Source organism: Piliocolobus tephrosceles, chromosome 21 (genome assembly GCF_002776525.5).
Source record: "Piliocolobus tephrosceles isolate RC106 chromosome 21, ASM277652v3, whole genome shotgun sequence".
NCBI lineage: Eukaryota > Metazoa > Chordata > Mammalia > Primates > Cercopithecidae > Piliocolobus > Piliocolobus tephrosceles.
The window spans coordinates 4,636,143-4,657,951 of NC_045454.1; the positions used below are offsets into that span (position 1 = coordinate 4,636,143).

Here is a 21,809-nt window from a genome sequence, read left to right on the forward strand (position 1 = left end):
GACAGAGCGAGACTCTGTCTCAAAAAAAGAAATTAAATTTTAAAAAAGTTTTGTCCTCTTCCTTCTTGGGGAGTTCCTTTGAAGCTTCACAGCAACCAAGGAATCTATTTCACTGATGAAACAATTCAATCTACTTTAACATATGACTGGTTATTTAGAATTCCGATTTTGCATACTACTCTCAGTCTTCCAGATTGCTGGAATGTACAAATAAGGTAATTAAAAAATCAATTTACAAAGCTTACAGAAACTTTTAACCTTCCGTGGCCTAAGGCTTTTCCAATGGTCCTGAATGAAGGAGCCTACAAACCAACTCTCCTTAATGTGAGCTCCGGGGAGACAAAATATCAAAGATCAAGGGCTCCAACCTGGAGATTCTGTTTATGAGAAATGCCATCTAATAAAGGACTCCCTACAATCATGTTGAAGAGAACTCCAGCCTGGGCAACATGATGAAACCCCATCTCAACAATAACAACAAAAAAAGCAAAAATTAGCTGGCATGCCCTTGGAGTCCCAGCTACTTGGGAGGCTGAGGTGGGAGGATGACTTGAGCCCAGGAGGCAGAGGTTGCAGTGAGGTGGATTGTGCCACTGTACTCCAGCCTGGGCAAAAGAGCCAGACCCTGTCTCAATAAAGAAGTTGGGGGAGGCACATCACGTATTCTTTGTTTTTTTTGTTTTGTTTTGTTTTTTGTTTTTGAGGCGGAGTCTCGCTCTGTCCCCCAGGCTGGAGTGCGGTGGCGCGATCTGGGCTCACTGCAAGCTCCGCCTCCTGGGTTCACGCCATTCTCCTGCCTCAGCCTCCCGAGTAGCTGGGACTACAGGTGCCGCCACCACGCCCGGCTAATTTTTTTGTATTTTTAGTAGAGATGGGGTTTCACCGTGTTAGCCAGAATGGTCTCGATCTCCTGACCTCGTGACCCGCCCGCCTCAGCCTCCCAAAGTGCTGGGATTACAGGCGTGAGCCACCGCGCCCGGCCTATATCAGGTATTCTTAACCAATCCTTGTGCAAGCTAAACTCAAAAGCATTGACTCGCAGATTTTTCATTTTTAAAAAATGCCGCCCTGCTTGAGTAGACATCTTCGATCATTCCAGATCTCCAACTGAGGCAGTCCCATTCCCCAAGAAGGAAGAGGACAAAACTTAAAATGGCACGGTTAAAGATGTGATTGTCAAAAAAAAAAAAAAAAATTGGCCATTTTATTTTTTGTGGCCAAGAACTCAATAATCATCATTATGACTGATAGCATACCATATACTGGTCATCTTATAGTTCACACCAGCATGAGAAGTAGAAAATGTGTTAGAAAATATCACTCAGGCGGTCGGGCACGATGGCTCATGCCTGTAATCCCAGCACTTTGGGAGGCCAAGGCGGGTGGATCACCTGAGGTCAGGAATTCAACACCAGCTTGGTCAACATGGTGAAACCCTGTCTCTAGTAAAAATACAAAAATTAGTCTGGCATGGTTGCAGGCACCTGTAATCCCAGCTACCTGGGAGGCTGAGGTAGGAGAATCACTTGAACCTGGGAGGCAAAGGTTGCAGTGAGCAGCGATCATGCCATTGCACTCCATTCTGGGCCACAGAGCAAGACTCCATCTAAAAAAAAAAAAAAAAAAAACTAAAAAAGAAAATATCAAAATAACACTCAGGCCAGGTGCAGTGGCTCACACTTATAATCCCAGCACTTTGGGAGGTCAAGGCAGGTGGATCACTTGAGGTCAGGAGTTCGAGACCAGCCCAACCAACATGGTGAAACCTTGTCTCTACTAAAAATACCAAAAATTAGATGGGTGTGGTGGCATGCACCTGTAATTCCAACTATTCGGGAGGCTGAGGCACAAAAATCTCTTGAGCCCAGGAGGCAGAGATTACAGTGAGCTGAGATTGCACCACTCTGCTCCAGCCTGGGTGACAGAGCAAGATGGTGTCTCAAATAAATAATTAAATAAAAAAATTAAAAAATGAAACGTTGAAAGAGTTAAAATGCCTCCAAACATGCATACACTGCTTGAAATGGTAATAGTGCCTCTAAGCATTTGATTAAATCACAACTTTAATACTTCTAAGTGTTGGGGTTTTTTTTTCTTCAGGGTTTTTGTGTTTTTTCCTGAGACAGGGTCTCTCTCTTACCCAGGCTGGAGTGCAGTGGCTCCATCATCGCTCACTGAACACTTCAACTCCTGAGCTCAAGCAGTCCTCCCATCTCAGTCTCCCATGTAGCTGGTATTACAGGCTTGCAAGACCATGCTCAGCTAATTTTTCTATTTTTTTATACAGATGGGGTCTCATTTTGTTGCTCAGGCTGGTCTCAAACTCCTAGGCTCAAGTGATCGCTCACCTTGGCCATCCAAAGTGTTCAGATTCCAGGTGTGAGCCACTGCACCCAGTCCTGAAATGTTCTTAAATTCTTTCAAAGTAGCAAAATTTATATTAAAACATTCCAAACATGATGAGCTCCCTTGCTCTACAAGGATTTACAAGTAGAATCAATTAGGTGGACAGTTCTAGCTGACATTTGACAGAGAGATAGTTATAGATGGAGGTAGGTATAGAGGGAGGGAGGCAAGAAGAGTTAAGGAACTGGACACCTGAGAACGGTCTACAGGTTCCCAAAACAAGACAGAGAGAACCTTTTATTCTCTGCCAGAGGGACAGTCTCTATTGAGACTGCTCTGCTTTTCGTTTTTATGTGTCAAAGACACTTAAATTGGCCTGTCATCCCAGCACTTTGGGAGACCGAGGCGGGCGGATCACCTGAGGTCAGGAGTTCAAGACCAGCCTGGCCAACATGGCGAAATTCCGTCTCTATTAAAAATAAAAAAATTAGCCAGGCGTGGTGGCGCGCACCTGTGGTCCCAGCTACTAGGGAGGCTGAGGCAGGAGGATCACTTGAACCTGGAGGCAGAGGTTGCAGTGAGCCGAGATCGTGCCACTGCACTCCAGCATGGGCAACAGAATAAGACCCTGTCAAAAAAAAAAGACACTTAAATGGGTCCCAAGAAAAAAGGAAAAAAGAATCAATATTGTGATGTGTGGGGCAAGACAAGAACTAGATGGTCTAAGGACAAGCAAGGCTAGGGAAGTACCTTCTGCCCATCCAAATTACAAGGAAAACAGATGCTTTGGGCAAGAGTCCAAGAACAATCACAGACTTGAGACAAATGTAGGGTTATGGGCTGAGAATTCTTGGTGTAAAGGTTGAAAAACTGACCTTAAAGCTTTACGGGACACTGACACAGAGAGGTCGAATCCGCGCCCAGGACGCACAGTCAGTGAGAGGCGGAGCTGGGAAGGGAACCCTGAGCTCCAGGCTTCGGCGCCTCCACCTACACCTGCCCTACCCGGTGCGTTTTCTCCTGCGTGCTGCCTGCTGGTGGTGCCTTCTGGAACCTCGGCAGTTTCTGCTTTTGCACCTGCAGGGTTTAGTCTCGGGCTGCTTGGGAGGACACTGGGAATGCCGAAGGCAGGACTACACACCGGGCGAGTGCACCAAGCGCCCCCAAACCCGTGAAAACCCGAGGCCGCCGCGCGACTCCATTTCCCAACACCGCGCGCGGCGGGGGCTTGGTCGTTGCCAAGGAGACCGGCAGTGGCCCCGCCTCCACGCAGGGAAACAGGCGGGAGCCACATGACCCGGAAGGCTGTGCGCAAGCGTCCGCGGCGCGCATTGGGCCAATGAGAACCGAAGGGCTGGAGTTCCGGCGGTGGGACTGTCATTGGCCGCCCGCGTCAGGCCATACCGGTGGTCTGGGCTGGGGCCCGCGGGTCGGGGCCAGTTTCCAGGAGGTTCCCGGGGCCCGAGGCTGGCGGCGAGGAAGGTACTGGCTGAGGGCCCGCGTCGGGCCTGCCCTGCGCACGCGTCGTGACCGAGGGTGCAGGCCGCCGGCCGCGCCCCCAAGCCTCTGTTTCTCAGAGTGCGTTGTGGGCGTCCCGGGGACTGTCGGGCCGCGGCGGGAGCCATGCGCTCTCCCACCGTGCGGCAGCCCAGGAGGCTGCGCGCTGGGCGTTGCACGTCCCTGACTGGCGGGGAGGCTGAGGCGCGGGGCGGCCCTGGGACGCTGCGGGCGGGGATGGCGGTGCCGGGTGGTTCACTCCTTTCTTCCCTCCCAGCTGCGGGTTCCGCTGGCGGCGGCGGCGCTGACAAGCCCGCGCCGGGGAGGGCGGGGAGCCCCTGCTCCCACAGACCGCGCCCCCACGGAGGGAGGCCGCTTCCTAGACCTCGCCTCGTCGTCTTTCCTCTCCCCGCCCTGGGGGGTTGCGGGGCTCAGTATAAACCCCTGTGTCCAGGGCACCGGTGGGCTCCCGACTTCCGGCAGACAGGGGGCTGAGGTCCTGAAGGAAGCTCCGAGGGGAGAGTCCTGCGTGTGCAAAACCTGGGAGGGGAGCCGCAGCCCAGGTGCTTCTGGGCCTGAGCGCTCTCGATGTGGAGCTGGGGGAGAGGGCACGTGTGTGGCTGCAGTAGCAGGCGAGGAGGTGGGCTTTATCTCGAGGGCGTCGGGTTTTGAACAGAATCAGGACATCCTCTGAGCTGGGATTTTAAAACGGTTCCACCGTTTGTTGCGTGGAGAACAGACATGCAGGGGTGTCGGCATGAAGGGAAGAACCGACTGCCACAGTCTGGGCAGCAGTGGAGGTGAGCGGCCAGGTGAATTCTGGTGGATCTGCGGATGCATCAGGTGTGGGCTGTTTGAAGCACGAACTGCTCCATGTTGTTCGGCCTGAGCGCCTGGAAGAAGGGAGCTGCTGTAGACAGAAAGGAGACTTGAAGGGAAAGCAGACTTGAAAGCAGACAGAAAGGAGACTTGAAGGGTTTCCTTTGGGGGAAAGATCAGGAGTCTGGGATGTTCCAGGTTGGTCATGTCACCGGACCTGACGTTGTTGGTGTCCTGGGCTGAGGACAGGGCCTATGAACTGGACTGAGGAATGGGTAGGGACTCAGCCAGGTGTGGGCAGTTATGGCTTGAGAGTGAAGAAGACCAGCTGGGATGACTGGGGCTTCTGGGAAGAGCCTAGCACCGAGCTGAGGAGGGGAGGGTGGCAACAGAGGGGAGAAAAGAGAGGGGACACCGTGGAAAGAGGAAGGGATTGAGTTCCTCTGTGTTCACAGGTTCTTGGGGCTGCTCCCCTGTGGTGACTGGTGAAAATCATCCAGTTCCTCAGCTTGGGTGAGCAGCCTGGGAATGTCTGCCAAGCAGGCTCAGCAGGGGAGGGTCCCAGTGATGGGTATGCCTGGGAAGCCCCAGCTGGGACTTACAGAGTTTCTTGTTCCAAGAGCAGGAAAGGCGCATCTGGTCATGCTGAGTCATGAGTGGATACCTGGGGCTGCCCTTGGTGTGGCAGCTGAGGGCTCAGCCAGGGCTTGCTCTAGTTTGCTTGTGTATGGCGTGGCCAGTGGGGAGGCCAAGAAGGCATCTGGGGTCTGGTCAGGGAGGGCAGAGGAGAGGGTTCCCAGACGTGAGGGAAGTGCCATCTGAACATGGTGGGGGCAGAACCCAGGGAAGGAGGGTGAGTGTCTGAGGGACATCATGGGAGGTGGCTGTTGGGATGGGGAGCTTGGTCCTGGCTCACAGCCATACCTTAAACCAAGCTTGTCCCAACCCACGGCCCAGGATGGCTTTGAATGCAGCCCAGAACAAGTTCGTAAACTTTTTAAAACATGAGATGTTTTTGCCAATTTTTTTTTCTAGCTCATCAGCTGTCATTAGTGTATTTTATGTGTTGACCAAGACAATTCTTCCAGTGTGGCCCAGGGAAGCCAAAAGATTGGATAACCCAGCCTTAGACCATGCCTGTCTCCTCCTCCCTGCCCTTTTAGGACCAGATGGCCTTCGAGGATGTGGCTGTGTACTTCTCCCAGGAGGAGTGGGGGCTCCTGGACACAGCGCAGCGGGCCCTGTATCGCCGTGTGATGCTGGACAACTTTGCACTTGTGGCCTCGCTGGGTAAGGTCCTGGATACTCCATGAAACAGGCAATTGATGAGAAGCTGACTGGCCGGGACTGCCCCTCACCTCCCTGGTGGCTGACGAGCAGGCCCATACCTTGCAGCCAGGGGTCATGTGGAATAGGGGTCTGGTCCTGTAGACATGCAGTCTGGTTGGCTCAACCACTTCCTTTGGCCTTGTCAGGCTGTGGCTTCTCCAAGCCTGGGCTCAGTCCCCTTCCTTTGGTGCTCTGGGCGCAGTTGCTGCCCTGGGGTGAATGAGCTATTCCTGTGAGCCCCTTGCCCTGTGCCATCTAGATTCTCCTGTTGCACAGATGACATTTTCTGTTTCCATGAAGCCCTGACTCCTGCCCTTTGTTTGGAGGTCGGTTGTCTTGAGCTGGGGCTGGACTCTAACTTGTACCTCCTCCTCACAGGACTCTCCACCTCTCGACCTCGTGTGGTCATCCAACTTGAGCGTGGCGAGGAGCCCTGGGTTCCCAGTGGAACGGACACGAGCCTGTCCAGGAACACCTACAGGAGGCGCAACCCTGGTGAGTGGGAGCTCAGGGTGGGGTGAACTCGGGACCAACCTGTGGCCACGCCTCTGTCCCTGCTTCCCAGACTCCCCAGAAGCACCCGCCTCACCTACCTCCCACCTGATTCCCTTCCCTTCTATCATCAGCCCCTCCTGGAGGCTGCAGCCTTAGCTGCCCTTGAAGGTAGCGCTCCAAGGGCATAGGAGCTGGGTTGACACAGAAGAGTACTCAGGCTGTGGTGAGACCATCTCAGAGTCCTGCCATCACCTGGGCTGACCTCAAACCCTCCATGGCTAGTCACTGCCATAATTAATAGGTCATATCTTTCACCCATCATTCATCTTTGTGTTCAGCAAACGTTTCCTGAGTGCTCACAGTGGCCAGGCCCATTCCAGGCAATGTAGGCACAGCCTCAGGATGATCCTGGTCCTGCTTTTCTGGGGCTCATGGTGTGGTGGGAGAGGGAGGCAGTAAGCAGGATTCAGGAGTATAGTCTAGACCACTGGATGGAAGTCATTGCAAGAGCAGGTTGAGGAGTGGGTGCCTGAGGGCGGGGGGGGGACCATGGGTGAGCAATGGACAGGAAGTGGGCGGAGTAGCCAGTGTGGAGATGTATGTGGCATACAGCAGCCGCTCAGTTTTCCTCAGCTTCACATCCTGGGTGTCTGGGGGCTGCCGTCTTGCTCATGGGAGTCCCCAGTGTAGTCAGTGCCACACCTGTCAGGGCAGATGGTTCCTCCAAACCCCAGCCCTCTCCTGCAGGGCCGGCCTCGCCTCTACTTTTCCCCTAAGCTTTTGTGTCAGCCTCCCCCTGGTTCCTTCTTGCCTGTTCACTCAACCTGCCCTGGTCCTCTCCTAACCAGGATGCCCCCGGCAACCACCGTTTATCTGCCTTTAGGTTCCTGGAGTTTGGCAGAGGATGGAGATGTTTCTGGAGAATGGCCACCAGCTTTCCCAGATACCCCACCTGGGATGACTACTAGCGTCTTCCCAGTTGCCGGTGCTTGCCACAGTGTAAAAAGCCTGCAGCGACAACGGGGTGCCTCCCCATGTCGGGAGAGAAAACCCACAGGGGTGTCGGTGATCTACTGGGAGAGACTCCTGCTAGGCTCGGGCAGTGAGGAGGCCAGCGTCAGCCTGCGACTGACCTCACCACTTAGGCCTCCCGAGGGCGGCCAGCTTAGGGAAAAGACGCTCACAGAGCACCCGGTGCCTGGGAGGCAGCCCAGGACCCCTGAGCGGCAGAAGCCATGTGCACAGGAGGCCCCTGGGAGAGCCTTCGGGAATGCCCCGGATCTGGAGGCCGCCAGCGGTCGGGGGCATCATGGAATGGGTGCAGCTTGGCAGGAGCCTCAGAGACTCCTCGGTGGCCAGGAGCCCTCGACCTGGGATGAGCTGGGCGAGGCTCTCCCCGCTGGGGAGAAGTCCTTCGAATGCAGGGCCTGCAGCAAAGTGTTCGTGAAGAGCTCCGACCTCCTCAAGCACCTACGCACCCACACCGGGGAGCGGCCCTACGAGTGCGCCCAGTGCGGCAAGGCCTTCAGCCAGACGTCGCACCTGACGCAGCACCAGCGCATCCACAGCGGCGAGACGCCCTACGCCTGCCCCGTGTGCGGCAAGGCCTTCCGGCACAGCTCCTCACTGGTGCGGCACCAGCGCATCCACACGGCCGAGAAGTCCTTCAGCTGCTCCGAGTGCGGCAAGGCCTTCAGCCACGGCTCCAACCTCAGCCAGCACCGCAAGATCCACGCGGGCGGGCGTCCGTATGCCTGCGCACGGTGTGGCCGCCGCTTCTGCCGCAACTCGCACCTGATCCAGCACGAGCGTACGCACACGGGCGAGAAGCCCTTCGTGTGCGCGCTCTGCGGTGCCGCCTTCAGCCAGGGCTCCTCGCTCTTTAAGCACCAGCGCGTGCACACAGGCGAGAAGCCCTTCGCCTGCCCACAGTGCGGCCGCGCCTTTAGCCACAGCTCCAACCTCACCCAGCACCAGCTGCTGCACACGGGCGAGCGGCCCTTCCGCTGTGGGGACTGTGGCAAGGCCTTTGCCAAGGGCGCTGTGCTGCTGAGCCACCGGCGCATTCACACGGGAGAGAAGCCCTTCGTGTGCACGCAGTGTGGCCGCGCCTTCCGTGAGCGCCCGGCCCTCTTCCACCACCAGAGGATCCATACCGGCGAGAAGCCCGTCCGGCGATCCAGGGCCAGCTTGCACCCCCAGGCCAGGTCTGTTTCCGCGACATCATCAGAAGGTGCGCCAGGGAAGGAAACCGAGCCCACTCCCGCCTCGGGCCCAGCCGCAGTCTCGGAGCCAGGGGAGGTCTGAGGTCACAGGTTGCAGCCCTGGCCTTGTGTGAATCCCGTCCACACCTAAAGGGCATATGTTCTCTGCAGATCCACAGCTAAAGGGCATATGTCCTCTGCAGATCCACAGCAGAGAAAAAGCCCCGTGCTTGTTAGTCGGGGCTTTGGCTGTGATTTCATTTGCACTTGGGGACAGGATTTGCCAGTTCACCCACAGATCACACCTCCATCCCCAAAGAGGTAGCACTGCAGAAGCGTCATGGGGAGGATGTGGTGGCTGAACTCTAGTGGGGCCGAGACTATTCAGAGCCAGTAGGAGGCGGACAGCCACAGCACTGCACTGTGGTGCTGCTTCATGTGTTGACAGTGGGTGCTAAGGTGAGGGGGATGCGGGCATGGGTTGGGGGTGGCCTAGAGAAACTTCTGACAGCTGCACACAAACTGGCCGCTGGATAGATGCCCACTGAGGGTATTCTCAACCCACCACTGCCTCTGTTCCTCCAAGGCTTCCTGGAGGCCAGCCTAGCAGACAAGAGACCACAAGGGACTGGGGATGAGGGTGTGGGCTGTCAGTGTCAGCCACCTCCTCTGGGAAAAAGAAAAGGTTTGGGTCCACTGAACATCATGTTTGCAGACGCTGACAGGTGGGGTCCTAATGAGAGCCAACACGTGCTCACTGCCAGCTCCCGTCCTGAGTGCTGGGAAATTTCTCCTGAAGCCCTGTGAGATGGCTGCTGTGACTGGTATCCTGACTTGGAAGATGAGGAAACTGAGACACAGGGGAAGGTGAGTTTCCCGTGGCACGCCATGGAGTCGGTACCCAAGTCCGGGTGGACTGATCCAGCATCCAGATGCCTCATCTCCTGGGCTGCACTCTGGTTGGTCAGGTATGAGGGCCTGGCCTGGCTTCACACACATAGCCGACTCAGGAGAGGGATGCCCATGGGGGAACATGTGACTCAGCTTTGGAAGGACAGAGCTAGGATGATGGCTTTCCAGTGGCACTTGTTCAGGTGTTCGCCCAAGTCTCAGCTTGGCCAAGGCCTGTCACTGACTCGTTTACCAAAGTCCCCCTTTACACCTGAGGGGGATGATGTTAACTTCAGACAAGATGGAGCTGCTCATTTTTGCTGAGTTTGGTGGCCACTTCCCCAACCCCCCTTATCCCTCCTCATTTGGAGGCTGGACAGAGAGCTGAATAGGAAGGACTTGCTATTACCTAAGGCAATGTGTGACACCCTCCTGAGGACCTCCCCACCCCAGTGTAATGGCCCTGCATGGCAGGGACAGAAGGGTGGACTGGGGGCCATTTGCTTCCTGTGGCCTTCAGCAGACCAGGCTGTGTCCCCACCTGGAGCCTCACCTCCAAGCAAATTCATGTTCTCCTTAATGAAAAAAAAAAACCGACTAGCTTCTGCAACTCGGAATAGGTGTTGCAGTTTCCTGTACCGCAGTTGGGACCTCCAGAGCATAGCCTCTTGTCCCTACTCCAGAGCATGGTTCCGTTTTTAATAACAGTTCAAAGAGCTTCTCTGATAAAGGTTTGTTTTTAAACATTTGTGTGAACGGTAGCAACCTGACACCCATTTCACCCTCACACAATGCAGATGGTATTGAACATACCCTGACATGCCATCAGCGTTTGTCATCACAGAAGTTCCTGGACTTGGCTTCAACCTGGGTACCCTCCAGAGGCCACAGAGTAGAGATGCAGCCTGTCTGCGGCCCAGGGAGGGAGTGGGATTCCTGTATCCTTTTCAGGGCCAGAGGTGGGTTGGGGGAACCAGGAGCTGGATGAAATGGGATAGAGTGGGGCTGCCTGGAGCAGCAGCTCGGCTAGGAGACGAGTCCTGGTGGATCCTGGCAGTGGGAGGATGGTAGGTGGAGAAACCAAGGCAGGGCTGTGTCCCTTCTGCTGCTGAGATAGAGGGCGTGGCCCTGTGGTGACCCTGCAAGGCTGCCTCCAGACCAGTGGGCACTCCGTCCCATGGCTTCCAAAATCCTGCAGCTATCCTGCCGTATACACAAGGAGCAGAGACTCAGGCTCCACTTACTTGATATTGGGCCAGAGTCTTCCACCTGTGAGACCTCACAGGTTCTTGCAGGGAGTGGAGACACACAGGACCCAGCTCCCCTGGAGCCTGCAAGACTTGGGCCACCAGAATCCCAGTAGGTCCCTGGAACCATTGTCCTCCACTAAGTCTGCAGAGCTGTGAAATGCAGACAATAACCCTTCCCTGCCTGAAGGAGCACTTTTCTGGGGAGCCCGGAGCAAAAACATCTGTCAAACAAGTAGATACCCAGAGAGTCGCATGAAATCATTTCTGTGCCTTTGATAGATGCTTCTTGAACAAAGTTTCTGCCCTGAGCCCGCCTGACCCCTCAGGCCGGGCTCCGTGCCCTACCTTGTCGTCCCACCAGCCTCCTCGCTCCATCACGCTCCTTTCCACATCTGCTTGTTCCCCTGTTGTCCCTCAGTTTGTCCACCCTCTTCCAATCTCCCCCTCCCCACACCCATGACTGGTCAGTGGCCCCCAGCCTAGGCTCCCGCCTCCACGCAGGTCTTGGCCCCTCTGCTCTTACTTTTGAGTAGGTAGTGACTGTGAAAGTATCCCTGGGCTTCTAGGTCAAAAGGTCAGACTGAACACCTGCATCTCAGTGGGCTCAGAAATCCACTGAAACCACAGAGGGGAGTATTTAAAACACACAAACCCACAAGTATGAGGATGGTGAAAGGAGTCAGGAGCAAGGGCATGCCTAAGCTAGACATGGATGAGAGCTGTCACTACGTTAGGGAAGGCCAAATACTGCGTGGCGACTTGGGGAAGTGGAGAGTTCCCACCAGGCTGACTCCAGAGCTGCAGAAGGCTGAGAACCAGCAGCCCAGAGACGGGAGACCTGTAACAAAGCTGCCTGGGGAACAGCTATTGAGAAGCCCTTAGTGCCCCACTGCTCTCCCCACCTGGTGGAGGGTGAAAGTTTGTTTTCTGAGACTTCGCATAGTCTCAGAGAAAAGACCTAAGCACCTCATCCCCAAAAACAACCTGAGGAGGCCTCTGGAAAGCTCCGAGTTGACAGGTCTGACCCACGCACATGCTCAGTGCTTCCAGTCAGCGATTAAGGCCGTTGCTTTTCATCTGGAGCAGGCAGCAGGGATTCCCAGGTATCCAAAGAAACCAAAACAGGCGGTGTAATTTAGGACTGAATAATTCGTGGCTCAGCCACTTTAAGTGTGGAAGCAAAACTGACCCCACATATACAGAAAACTAACACTGCTTATTGGGAGACACTAGTGTCACCCTGTCTAGTTCTGCTCCCCAAATTAAATAAAAGGTGAACAGTTGAGCACGTCCCATCAGCCTGGAGGGAAACTTCCGCCCCCGACTTTGTAGGACTGACATCTGAAGACGTCAGAGACTGCGGTCACAACCGTCGGTACCTCCTCGGGGCGCTTAACAGGTCAGAGAAAGCCCAGGCTCAGGGTGGTCTTCCACCGCCTTTCCCGGGACCACTCGGAAGAAAGCGCCAGCGATCTACTCGACCCAGGAAACCACTGGGCCACTTCCAGCCTCTTCGGAAGTCGAGGCAACGCTCCTGAAGGTTACCATGGGAACAGCTGGAGGCGGGCGGATATGCCGTTTTCTGGGGGCTGCCCGCGGGAAATGGCGTGGGAGCGGCGGGGGCCAAGCAAGCGCTCCCTCTGATTGGGTAAAACCTCCTGCCTCTCCCCTCACCTGCCAATAGGAACCGGTCCACTGTGCAGACGCGCGGGTTTACAGCACGGGGAGAGCTGCTCCCAGGGCTGAGGGAGCCGATATAACGCGGACTCTGCGGCACCTCCTAGAGGAACAGAGCGCCTCTCAGGCCTCAGGCTGCGGCAAATGCTAGTCCGCGGGCCACGGCCGCGCCTGTCTTGCGGACGCTCATGGGAAACGTAGTTCAAAGGGCGTGGGTGGTGCCTTCGGTGCAGGCGAGCGATTGGTCGGCGCGGCGTCGCCGGGGCAACTCCCGGCTAAGGCTCCCCGCGTTGCGCGGCGCCGCTTCCGGGAAGCGGCCTCCCAGCAAAGGCTCCGGGGTAGAGGTGAGCGCAGGCTGCTAGAGGCGGCGCAGCCTTTCCACCCGGGGGAGGGTTTGGGGCCGCCCTCGGGCCTGCTCAGCTCCTGCTCTCGGCGCCCTGGGGGGCCCGCCCACCTCCCGACAGGCCCCGCGCGTTGGCTCAGCCTTCACACGGGCCTTTCCTCCCCCTCAACACCGCTGCGTGGGGCCGGCCCGGGCACGTCCTCTTGGAACACCTCCCTCTTGCCTGCCCCTTTGGGGAACAGACCCCGAAGTTCGAGCATCCCTCGGATAGGCCGGGTATCAGCCTGGTCTCTCAGGGCCGTGCAGGTGGGCGTGTTTCATTCCAGACCCTCAGGGCCGGGATGCTGTGGCCATCCCTCGACTCACGCAACGTGGAGCCTTGGCCCCGTTTTTCTTGGCGTTTGCCTTTCGTTTTTTACATGCACGGGCCCCGGCAGTGTGAGTCATCCACGGTTCGCTGTGGTCAGCGAGCACGGCGTCCACATCAGCCCTTGCCTTGCCCCAGAGGCCCCACGTGACCCCTCCCCAGAGCCAGTCCTAAGGGAGGTCCCACCCAGTCAACATCCCCGAGATTGTGGAGGGAGACTTGCCCCCATACTTTACAGCCTGGCTCAACCTTCTAGCCGCTGCCTCCCTGGACCACTCCCCTCCCGCCTGGGCTAGGCACTGTCTGTGGCTCCTCAGCCTGGCCCTGGAACTCTGGTGACTGTCCTTCTCCACCTCTTTACCGTCATCTCCCAGCAGTCACCTGTTGGACTCAACTGTTTGCAATTTCCGGGAAGCTCCTTGGACACCTTGCGTCCAAGCATTTGTCCGCGAGACTTCCTCCTGCCCTCATTTGCCATCATTGTTTAGCTCCTGTGACCCTCCTCCTTCCATGCAGCTTTCTTGGCTTTACCTCCTCTGGCCTCAGAGTACACTTGGTCCTAGTCTCAGCTCCCTGGGCTGGGCCTGGTGTCTGCCTTCCCCTGGCCAGATTCTCTTGGCTGACATTCTGACCCTTCCTTTTCTGTAGGCCCATCTTGACGATTCCAAGACCACCCCCTTGAGCAAAAATGCCATCCCCTCTGGGTCCCCCATGCCTGCCCCTCATGGACCCAGAGACTGCCCTCGAGGAGCCTGAGACTGCCCGCCTCCGCTTCCGAGGGTTCCGCTACCAGGAGGTGGCAGGTCCCCGAGAAGCCCTGGCCCGGCTGCGTGAGCTGTGTCGCCAGTGGCTGCAGCCTGAGGCACACTCCAAGGAGCAGATGCTGGAGATGCTGGTGCTGGAGCAGTTCCTGGGCACGCTGCCTCCCGAGATCCAGGCGTGGGTGTGCGGTCAGCGGCCAGGTAGTCCTGAGGAGGCCGCTGCCCTAGTCGAAGGACTACAGCATGACCCTGGGCAACTGTTGGGCTGGGTGAGTGTGGCTGGCGTCAGCTTCTTGGAGGGATAGACCCTGGCTAGAACCCTTTTGACCTATCTCTTCTCCTCAGATCACAGCCCACATCCTGAAGCAGGAGGTGCTACCTGCAGCCCAGAAGACAGAGGAACCATTGGGGAGCCCCCACCCCTCAGGGACAGTGGAGTCCCCTGGGGAGGGTTCCCAGGACACCAGAATAGAGGGGTCTGTCCAGCTCAGCTGCAGTGTGAAGGAGGAGCCCAATGTCGATGGACAGGAAATGGGTGAGATTGGGGTCCCACCCGAGATTGGAGGTTCCTGGAGGAAGCGTGGACACTCCTGGCTAGGGTGGGAGTCCCAGAAGAGGTTGTGTCAAGGCCGGGACTCCTGAAGTGGATGTCCCTGTCTGGGATGGGGCCCTGGGAGGCAGGAGCCAAGGGCTGGCTATGTGCCATGTCACACAGCAGAGGATTTCCTTGTCTGCCATGGCTCATGTGGCCAGCCCCTGACACCACCTTTTTTTTTCAGCACCCTCCAGTCCTCCACTTGCAGTGCAGTCCCCTGAGGGGCACCATGGACACCAAGAAGCAGCCTCCACATCCTTCCACCCTCCCAGGATTCAGGTGAGCGCTCCAGGTGTGGGAAGGGAGTGTCCCCATGGCTGCCCTCTGCCCAGTGGTTTTCCAGGCTCCTTGGCGAGTGACTCTTTGCTGCCCAGAAGTGGAGTCTGTAACAGCTGTACCCTCCACAGGACCTGGGGCAGAGGGACAGACTGGTGATCTATTACTGAAAAGGATTTGGGGCTGGACGTGGTGGCTTACACCTGTAATCCTAGCACTTTGGGAGGCCGAGGTGGGTGGATCACCTGAGGTCAGGAGTTTGAGACCAGCCTGGCCAACATGGTGAAACCTCATCTCTACTAAAAATACAAAAATTAGCCAGAAGTGGTGGCAGGCGCCTGTAATCCCAGCTACTAGGGAGGATGAGGCAGGACAATTGCTTGAACCCAGGAGGCAGAGGTTGCAGTGAGCCGAGATCGCACCACTGTGTTCCAGCCTGGGCAACAAGAGCAAAACTGTGTGTCAAAAACAAAAAACAAACAAACAAAAAAAAAAGGATTTGGGTCTCAAGCCATGAAAATGCAGTTTAGAGTGGCTGGAACTGGTGGGCTTGGCTTCCTCACCTCCAGAGAAATCAGCTGGGAGGTTTGCTGCTCCCAGAAGTTCTGAGCCAGAACCTGGGGATTTGAACTTTTGCGTGTAGCTGGGGAGGGGACAAGATGACCAGCTGTGGCAGGACTCCCCCCACACCTGAGACCAGATGGAGACACTCTTCCTGGGACATGCCCAAAGTCCCTTCTCTCCCAGGGGTTTCCTGAGGGGCCACCTGTTGGCCCTGGAAGCTCAGCTTGAGGCCCCTGCTACCTGGATCACTTGGTTCCCAAGTGTGGGCAGCGAGGCCTTTGCCTCTCCCAGCTCCTCTGCTTCTAACAGCTCCACTGGGAGCTTCAGCAGCAGCATTGCTGGTTGAGGTGTGTTTCGAGCCTGAGAAGTCCTTCCAGGCTCCCTCCACAGCCCCATGGCACAATCAGAAAGTGAGCCAGGGTGGGTAGGCTGCACTTCCCACAGGGTCCTCACATCCAGCCAGCACCATCTCTGGCTGTGGCTCCTCACAGTTGCCGCCTTCCTGTGCCTGGACTTGCCACAGCTTGTCCCTCAGGATGATTTTCCCAACCCAGCAAAGCCCCAGATGGGGGGACTCAGGAGGCAAGGAGGGCTGACCCCCAAGCATGGAATTCATTCCTTGATAAACTCACTGAGGTCCCTGTAATGCTGCCAAGCCCGCCCTCTCAGCAGGGTGGGGTAGTGGAGGGGAATGAGAGCTAGCAGCCGCACTGGTCAGGTGATCTGAAGGAGGACCCCAGCACTTAACAAACAGCCACCTCGAGATCATTCTCAGCAGGAGGGGCAGACGAGGCGTAGGGAACCTGCTGACTCCCCGATAGTAACAATGTGAACCAGACAGGGCAGGGGAGGACTAGAAGGACGGCTACAGTGATGGGCCACATCCGCAGGAGGAGTGGGGGCTGCTGGACCGGTCACAGAAGGAACGGTACTGGGATACGATGCTGGAGAAGTACGGCACGGTGGTCTCCCTGGGTGAGAACCAGCCAGCCCCACCCCGCCCCTCTCCCTGGGGCCTGCACCCACCCTGGCTGGGCGGGGACTCTCTGTTACCAGCCCTACCCAGCTCTCCCACCTTCCAAAGGAACACCCTGTCACCTGCCAGAACCCACCCCACCCTTCCTTCATGCAAACCCCACGCCTAACTGTGCCCCCCACCCGGGCAGGGTTACCACCCCACCAGCCAGAGGCACAGGCCCAGTCGGAGCTGGGGATGATGCTTATGGGGACAGGTGTCTGCAGAAGCCTGTGCTCAGGTGAGTGCCCCACACCATCCAGCCTGAATCACCCCTCCTGTATGGGTGGGACCTGAGCCACCCATTCTTGGGGGCATGGGAGCTTGTGCCATGGGAGCTTGGGGCATCCAGCCTGAGGGAGGGGGTGCCAAGTGCCGGAACTCACCTGGTTTGCCTCTGCCCCCAGGAAATGAGAGTGAGGGTCCACCCGGCTGCCCAGAGGCCCAGCCGCCCCAGGGCCCAGGGCCTGCAGCCTGGGAGGGCCTGCCTGGGGCCACCACTCCTGCCCCCACTGCGCCAGGGACGCCGCCAGTGCCCACTCAGCCCACACCCGCAGAGACGAGACTGGAGCCGGGTGCCACCCCGAGGAAGCCCTACATGTGCGAGCAGTGTGGCCGCGGTTTTGACTGGAAGTCAGTGTTCGTCATCCACCACCGGACACACACAAGTCGGCCAGGTGCGCAGTCCCCGGGGCTAGCCGCCAGGGAAGGCACCGAGAAGCCACCGCAAGGGGAGCTGGCCTTTCCGCGCCGCCCCCGACGTTCACTCACAGGCCCCCGGAGCTACCCGTGCGAGGAGTGCGGGTGCAGCTTCAGCTGGAAGTCGCAGCTGGTCATCCACCGCAAGGGCCACACGGGCCAGCGGCGCCACTTCTGCAGTGACTGTGGCCGGGCCTTCGACTGGAAGTCGCAGCTGGTCATCCACCGCAAGGGCCACCGGCCGGAGGCTCCATGAGCAGCCAGACAGCGCAGTCACTCGGGGCCTCGGTGTTCTCGCGGCCTGGATGCAGCCTCTGGGGCACCAGTAGAAGACTCTGGAGGCAGAAGGGGATGCCGGAGTGAACGGGGGTCCTAAGCCAGTTCCCTGCGCCTGGTCTGGTCTCCCCCAAAAGACCTGGGTGCAAGGAAAAGGAGTTGCTCCCTCCCTCCTTGCCCCTGCCTCCTGGAGGGAGGTCTGGGTTCCTTTCCGTGGGTGACCAGTGCCTGTGGGGTGACTGCCAGGCACCGGGCTCCCTCCCTCCCCGTGACATGGCCCAGGATGACAACACTCCCTCTGCAACCTCCTTGCCTCGGGTGGCTGTTCACACACTGTGCCTTCCCACCCCTCTCTGCAGAGGCTGGGCCTGAGGTTTCAGTGCGGAGGGCAGAAGACCCAGGAAAGCCCAGTTGGCGTCCGTTTCTCCTGCTCCGTGTGTGTGTGAGGATTTTAACATAAATTCCACTTTCATAACACGGAGTTTCTGAATAAGAATCCTGATTTCCGGCTTCTGCTCGTTGGGAAATAGGCAGTCTGCTGTCTCTGCCCAGTAGCTGGAGCCACAGGGCAGTTGATCCCAGAATGGCCAAACCTCTGTTGCCCCAGAACCCAGGTCCCCAGCTTCCCTTGCTCCTTAGCGGTCCACATCACTCACCAGCCTCACTGGCCTTGGAACTCATCAGTCCCGGCTTGAGCAGACAAAGAGGGGATTTCCTTTCCAAGCATGGCTGGACAAGGGGGACTTCTGAGAAGAGGGGCTGCAAGCAGGTGTTGCCAAGGCTATGGTTACTTCCAGGTCAGGTCGCACCCTCCATAGTTAGCTGGTCGTGCAGCAGGAGGGCGAAGGGTCAGCTCCCTGGGAAGCACCGGATCTCTGGGCAGTCAGTGGGGACTCGCCAATGCACTGTATTAGTTGCCTGTTGCTGCTTTAACAAACTTGGCAGCTTGAAACAACAGATTTATTCTCATAGCTCTGAAGGTCAGAACTCTGACATGGGTCCCACTGGGCTAAAATCAAGGTTTTAACAGGACTGGTTCCTCTTGAAGGCTCTAGAAGAGAAGCATCTGTTTTGTTGCCTTTTCCATCTTCTAGAGTCAGCCCACGTTCCTTTTGTTTTTTCTTGGTCCCTTCCTATGTCTTCACAGCCAGCCATGAGTGGTCACATCTTCCTTAGGCTGCCTAGGCTGCCAGCTCTCTGGCACCAGTCAATCCTTTGGTCTCCTTAAGGACCCTCATCATACCTTGTCCCCTACCTGCACGCTTAGTCAGACCTGCAGGATCCCTTTTGCTGTATGAGATGGTCACAGCTTGTGGGGATTGCAATGGGGAATCCTTGGGGCCCTTGATTCAGCACTCTCCTTCCTACTCTGAAAACAAGGGGCATTTTCACAGGGGATGGTTTCAGGAAACGGGTGCCCTCTTGGAAGGAGCCCTCGCCAGCTGCTGGTTTATGCACAAGTTGCAGGTGGATATTGAGGGGAGCTGCAACTGTGGTTACCCCAGGAGGGGCTCCCTGGGATGGGGGGCAGGAACCCTGCTGCAGCCTGAAGCTGAGAGAGCAAGGCTTTCCTCAGAGGCCCATCTTCCCCATCCCCTTTTCTGAGGACCTTCTAAGCCATTGCTCCCACGCTCAGGGCTCCGAAAGCAGGGCCTGTTTGGAGCTGGAGCTGTGGGTGGGTGATCTGTGAGCAAGCGGGAGGTGAGGGCTGTGCTGGGGACAGAGAGGAGGAGGACAGAGCAGTACCCAGGGCTCCAGCCAGGCCCCAGCCCCAGAAGGGAGAACCAGGGTATAGAAGGCTGTGAAAGGGCCAGATCATGCAGGAAACGCTGCAGGGGGGTGAGGGCGGTTTTTTAATAAACTTTTTCACATTTAGAAGTAATTTATGCTCACTTAGAAAAATCTGAAATAGGCCGGGCGCGGTGGCTCAAGCCTGTAATCCCAGCACTTTGGGAGGCCGAGACGGGTGGATCACGAGGTCAGGAGATCGAGACCATCCTGGCTAACACGGTGAAACCCCGTCTCTACTAAAAATACAAAAACTAGCCGGGCGAGGTGGCGGGCGCCCGTAGTCCCAGCTACTCGGGAGGCTGAGGCAGGAGAATGGCGTAAACCCGGGAGGCGGAGCTTGCAGTGAGCTGAGACCCGGCCACTGCACTCCAGTCCGGGCGACAGAGCGAGACTCCGCCTCAAAAAAACAAAAAAAAAAAAAAAAGAAAAATCTGAAATATACAAGATGGCACAGAAGATCATGAAAATGGCCCCTAATTCAACTGTCTCATGGCAATGCTTACTCTAGAAGTTTACACATAGAAGTGTTTGAATGTAAAGTTTCTTGTAAGGCAACTTACGTTGTTTCACTTTGGGAGACCAGGAGTTCAAGACCAATGTGGGCAACATGGTGAGACCCTGTCTCCAAAAAGAAAAATTAAAAATAATAGGCTGGGCGTGATGGCTCATGCCTATATTCCCAGCACCTTGGGAGACTAAGGCAGGTGGATCACTTGGAGTTTGATACCAACCCGGCCAACATGGTGAAACCTCGACTGTACTAAAAAAAAAAAACATACAAAAATTAGCCAGGCGTGGTGACAGGTGCCTGTAGTCCCAGTTACTTGGGAGGCTGAGGCACAAGAATCACTTGAACCTGGGAGGCAGAGGCTGCAGTGAGCCAAGATGGCACCACTGCACTGCAGCCTGGGTGACAGAGCGAGACCATGTCTCAATAATAATAATAATAATAATAATAATAATAATAAATTAGCCAGGCATAGTGGTGCATACCTGTAGTCCCAGTTACTAGGGAGACTGAGGTGGGAGAATCACTTGAGCCCAGGAGGTTAAGGCTGCAGTGAGCTCTGATAACACCACTGCACTCCAGCCTGGGCAACAGCCTGTCTGGAAAAAAAATATGGAAATGGGAGATGGAAGACAGAGGGATGATGGATGAAGTAACCATAAATATTCAAAATAGGAGCGAGACGACCCCACCCTATGGAATGCTTCACAAATGTGCATTTACTGTCCCACAGGGGCCATGCTGGTCGTTCCAGTTTTCGTATATGTGCTATACATGTGAGCAAGCACTTAACTTTTTTTTTTCATGCCTGGATGAATCTGCCATTTTCTGGCTAGCACGATCATCTCTACCAAGACCAAAGAATTTCTTGTTCCCTCCTCACCTCGTGGTACACAGTCCTATGATTAGTTCTTTTGAGTAAACAGTTGGATACTACTGTGGCTATTTCTGTAGGATAAATTGCTCAAAATGGGATTGGTAAGTTACAGGGAACATGAGATTTATTTTTGCCTTAAAACAGCAAAAATGTATTGTGCAGTTCTGGAGACCAGAAGTTAGACACCATCTCATCAAGCTAATACCAAGGTGTTGGCAGGGGCTGAGCACAGTGGTTCACCCCTGTAATGCCACCACTTTGAGAGGCTGAGGCAGGAGGATCACTTGAGGCCAAGAGTTTGAGACCAGCGTGGGCAACAGAGTGAGACCCCCGTCTCTATAAAAAAAACACACAATAAAAAAAAAAAATTTTTTTTTAGCTGGGTGTGGTGGTACACAGCTGTAGTCCCAGCTACTTGGGAGGCTGAGGCAGGAGGATCACTTGAGTCCAGGAGGTTGAGGCTACAGTGAGCCAAGATCTCACCACTGCACTTCAGCCTGGACAACAGGGTGAGACTCCATCTCAAAAAAAAAAAAAAAGTGTTGGCAGGGTGGCATTCCTTCTGTAAACACTAGGGGGAAAATTGTTCTGTAGCTCATGGCCCCTTCCCCCACGTGGTGGCTCACACCTGTAATCCCAGAACTTTGGGAGGCCAAGGTGGGCAGACTGCTTGAGCCCAAGAGTTCAAGACTAGCCTGGGCAACATAGCAAGACCCTGTCTCCACTTTTTTTCAATAAAAAATTTTTAAAAAATTTAAAAAGCCAATCAGCCAATTTTCTCCAAGTTAATCTATAAAGTAAATGAAACACAAATAAAATATACCACATTTCAGCTGGGTGCAGTTGTTCACTCCTGTAATCCCAGCACTTTGGGAGGCCAAGACGGGGAGATTGCTTGAGCCCAGGAATTCAAGACCAACTTGGGCAACATGGTGAAACTCCATCTCTAGTAAAAATATAAAAATTAGCCAGGTGTGGTGGTGCACACCTGTTGTCCCAGCTACTCGAGAGGCTGAGGCGGGAGGATCACCTGAGCCTTGGGAGGCAGAGGCTGTAGTGAGCCATGATCATGCCAGCCTGAGCAACAGAGTGAGACCCTGTCTCAAAAAACTGAAACACATTTTATATGATAAAAAAAAAACAATGCTAAACTGCATGTGGAAAAGTCCAAGAATTGCTGAGACAATTTGGAAAAAATATGACAAGTAGGGAAGAATTATCATATTGTA

At 55.7% G+C, this 21,809-nt stretch overlaps 2 protein-coding genes across 8 annotated transcripts; both read left to right on the forward strand.

The window, feature by feature from the left end:
• The first annotated feature begins 3,675 nt into the window (after positions 1-3,675).
• Positions 3,676-12,124, forward strand: LOC111534462 (zinc finger protein 324A). 4 transcript variants are annotated; one of them, XR_003310006.1, is made up of 6 exons: positions 3,676-3,828; positions 5,826-5,952; positions 6,370-6,486; positions 7,370-8,719; positions 9,406-9,557; positions 10,379-12,124. XR_003310006.1 is itself a non-coding variant. In XM_026457554.1 (5 exons), the coding sequence occupies exons 2-5, from the start codon at positions 5,832-5,834 to the stop codon at positions 9,495-9,497; spliced, it is 1,680 nt and encodes a 559-aa protein (XP_026313339.1). In that variant the 5' UTR covers positions 3,676-3,828; positions 5,826-5,831; the 3' UTR covers positions 9,498-10,325. The 4 variants fall into 4 exon arrangements, 2 of the variants coding, with proteins under 2 accessions (XP_026313339.1, XP_026313340.1); XR_003310007.1 differs by lacking the exon at positions 10,379-12,124 and having other exon boundaries at positions 7,370-9,149; positions 9,406-10,325; XM_026457554.1 differs by lacking the exon at positions 10,379-12,124 and having other exon boundaries at positions 9,406-10,325.
• A 105-nt stretch (positions 12,125-12,229) lies between these two features.
• ZNF446 (zinc finger protein 446) lies at positions 12,230-17,885 on the forward strand. Of its 4 annotated transcripts, XM_031934767.1 has the most exons (8): positions 12,230-12,371; positions 12,516-13,157; positions 13,867-14,248; positions 14,325-14,514; positions 14,759-14,853; positions 16,305-16,389; positions 16,581-16,670; positions 16,837-17,885. In XM_031934767.1, the coding sequence occupies exons 3-8, from the start codon at positions 13,907-13,909 to the stop codon at positions 17,382-17,384; spliced, it is 1,350 nt and encodes a 449-aa protein (XP_031790627.1). In that variant the 5' UTR covers positions 12,230-12,371; positions 12,516-13,157; positions 13,867-13,906; the 3' UTR covers positions 17,385-17,885. The 4 variants fall into 4 exon arrangements, with proteins under 4 accessions (XP_031790627.1, XP_023053293.1, XP_023053292.1 ...); XM_023197525.2 differs by lacking the exon at positions 12,516-13,157 and having other exon boundaries at positions 12,234-12,371; XM_023197524.3 differs by having other exon boundaries at positions 12,281-12,852.
• The last annotated feature ends 3,924 nt before the right edge of the window (positions 17,886-21,809 follow it).

Coding starts and splice junctions, on each gene's coding strand:
- LOC111534462 (XM_026457554.1), top strand. CDS start 5,832: ATGGCCTTCGAGGATGTGGCTGTGTACTTCTCCCAGGAGGAGTGGGGG. Junction 5,953..6,369: donor TGCACTTGTGGCCTCGCTGG/GTAAGGTCCTGG, acceptor TCCTCCTCACAG/GACTCTCCACCTCTCGACCT. Junction 8,720..9,405: donor TTCCGCGACATCATCAGAAG/GTGCGCCAGGGA, acceptor TCATGTTTGCAG/ACGCTGACAGGTGGGGTCCT.
- ZNF446 (XM_031934767.1), top strand. CDS start 13,907: ATGCCATCCCCTCTGGGTCCCCCATGCCTGCCCCTCATGGACCCAGAG. Junction 14,854..16,304: donor TCCACCCTCCCAGGATTCAG/GTGAGCGCTCCA, acceptor CCACATCCGCAG/GAGGAGTGGGGGCTGCTGGA. Junction 16,390..16,580: donor CGGCACGGTGGTCTCCCTGG/GTGAGAACCAGC, acceptor CCACCCGGGCAG/GGTTACCACCCCACCAGCCA.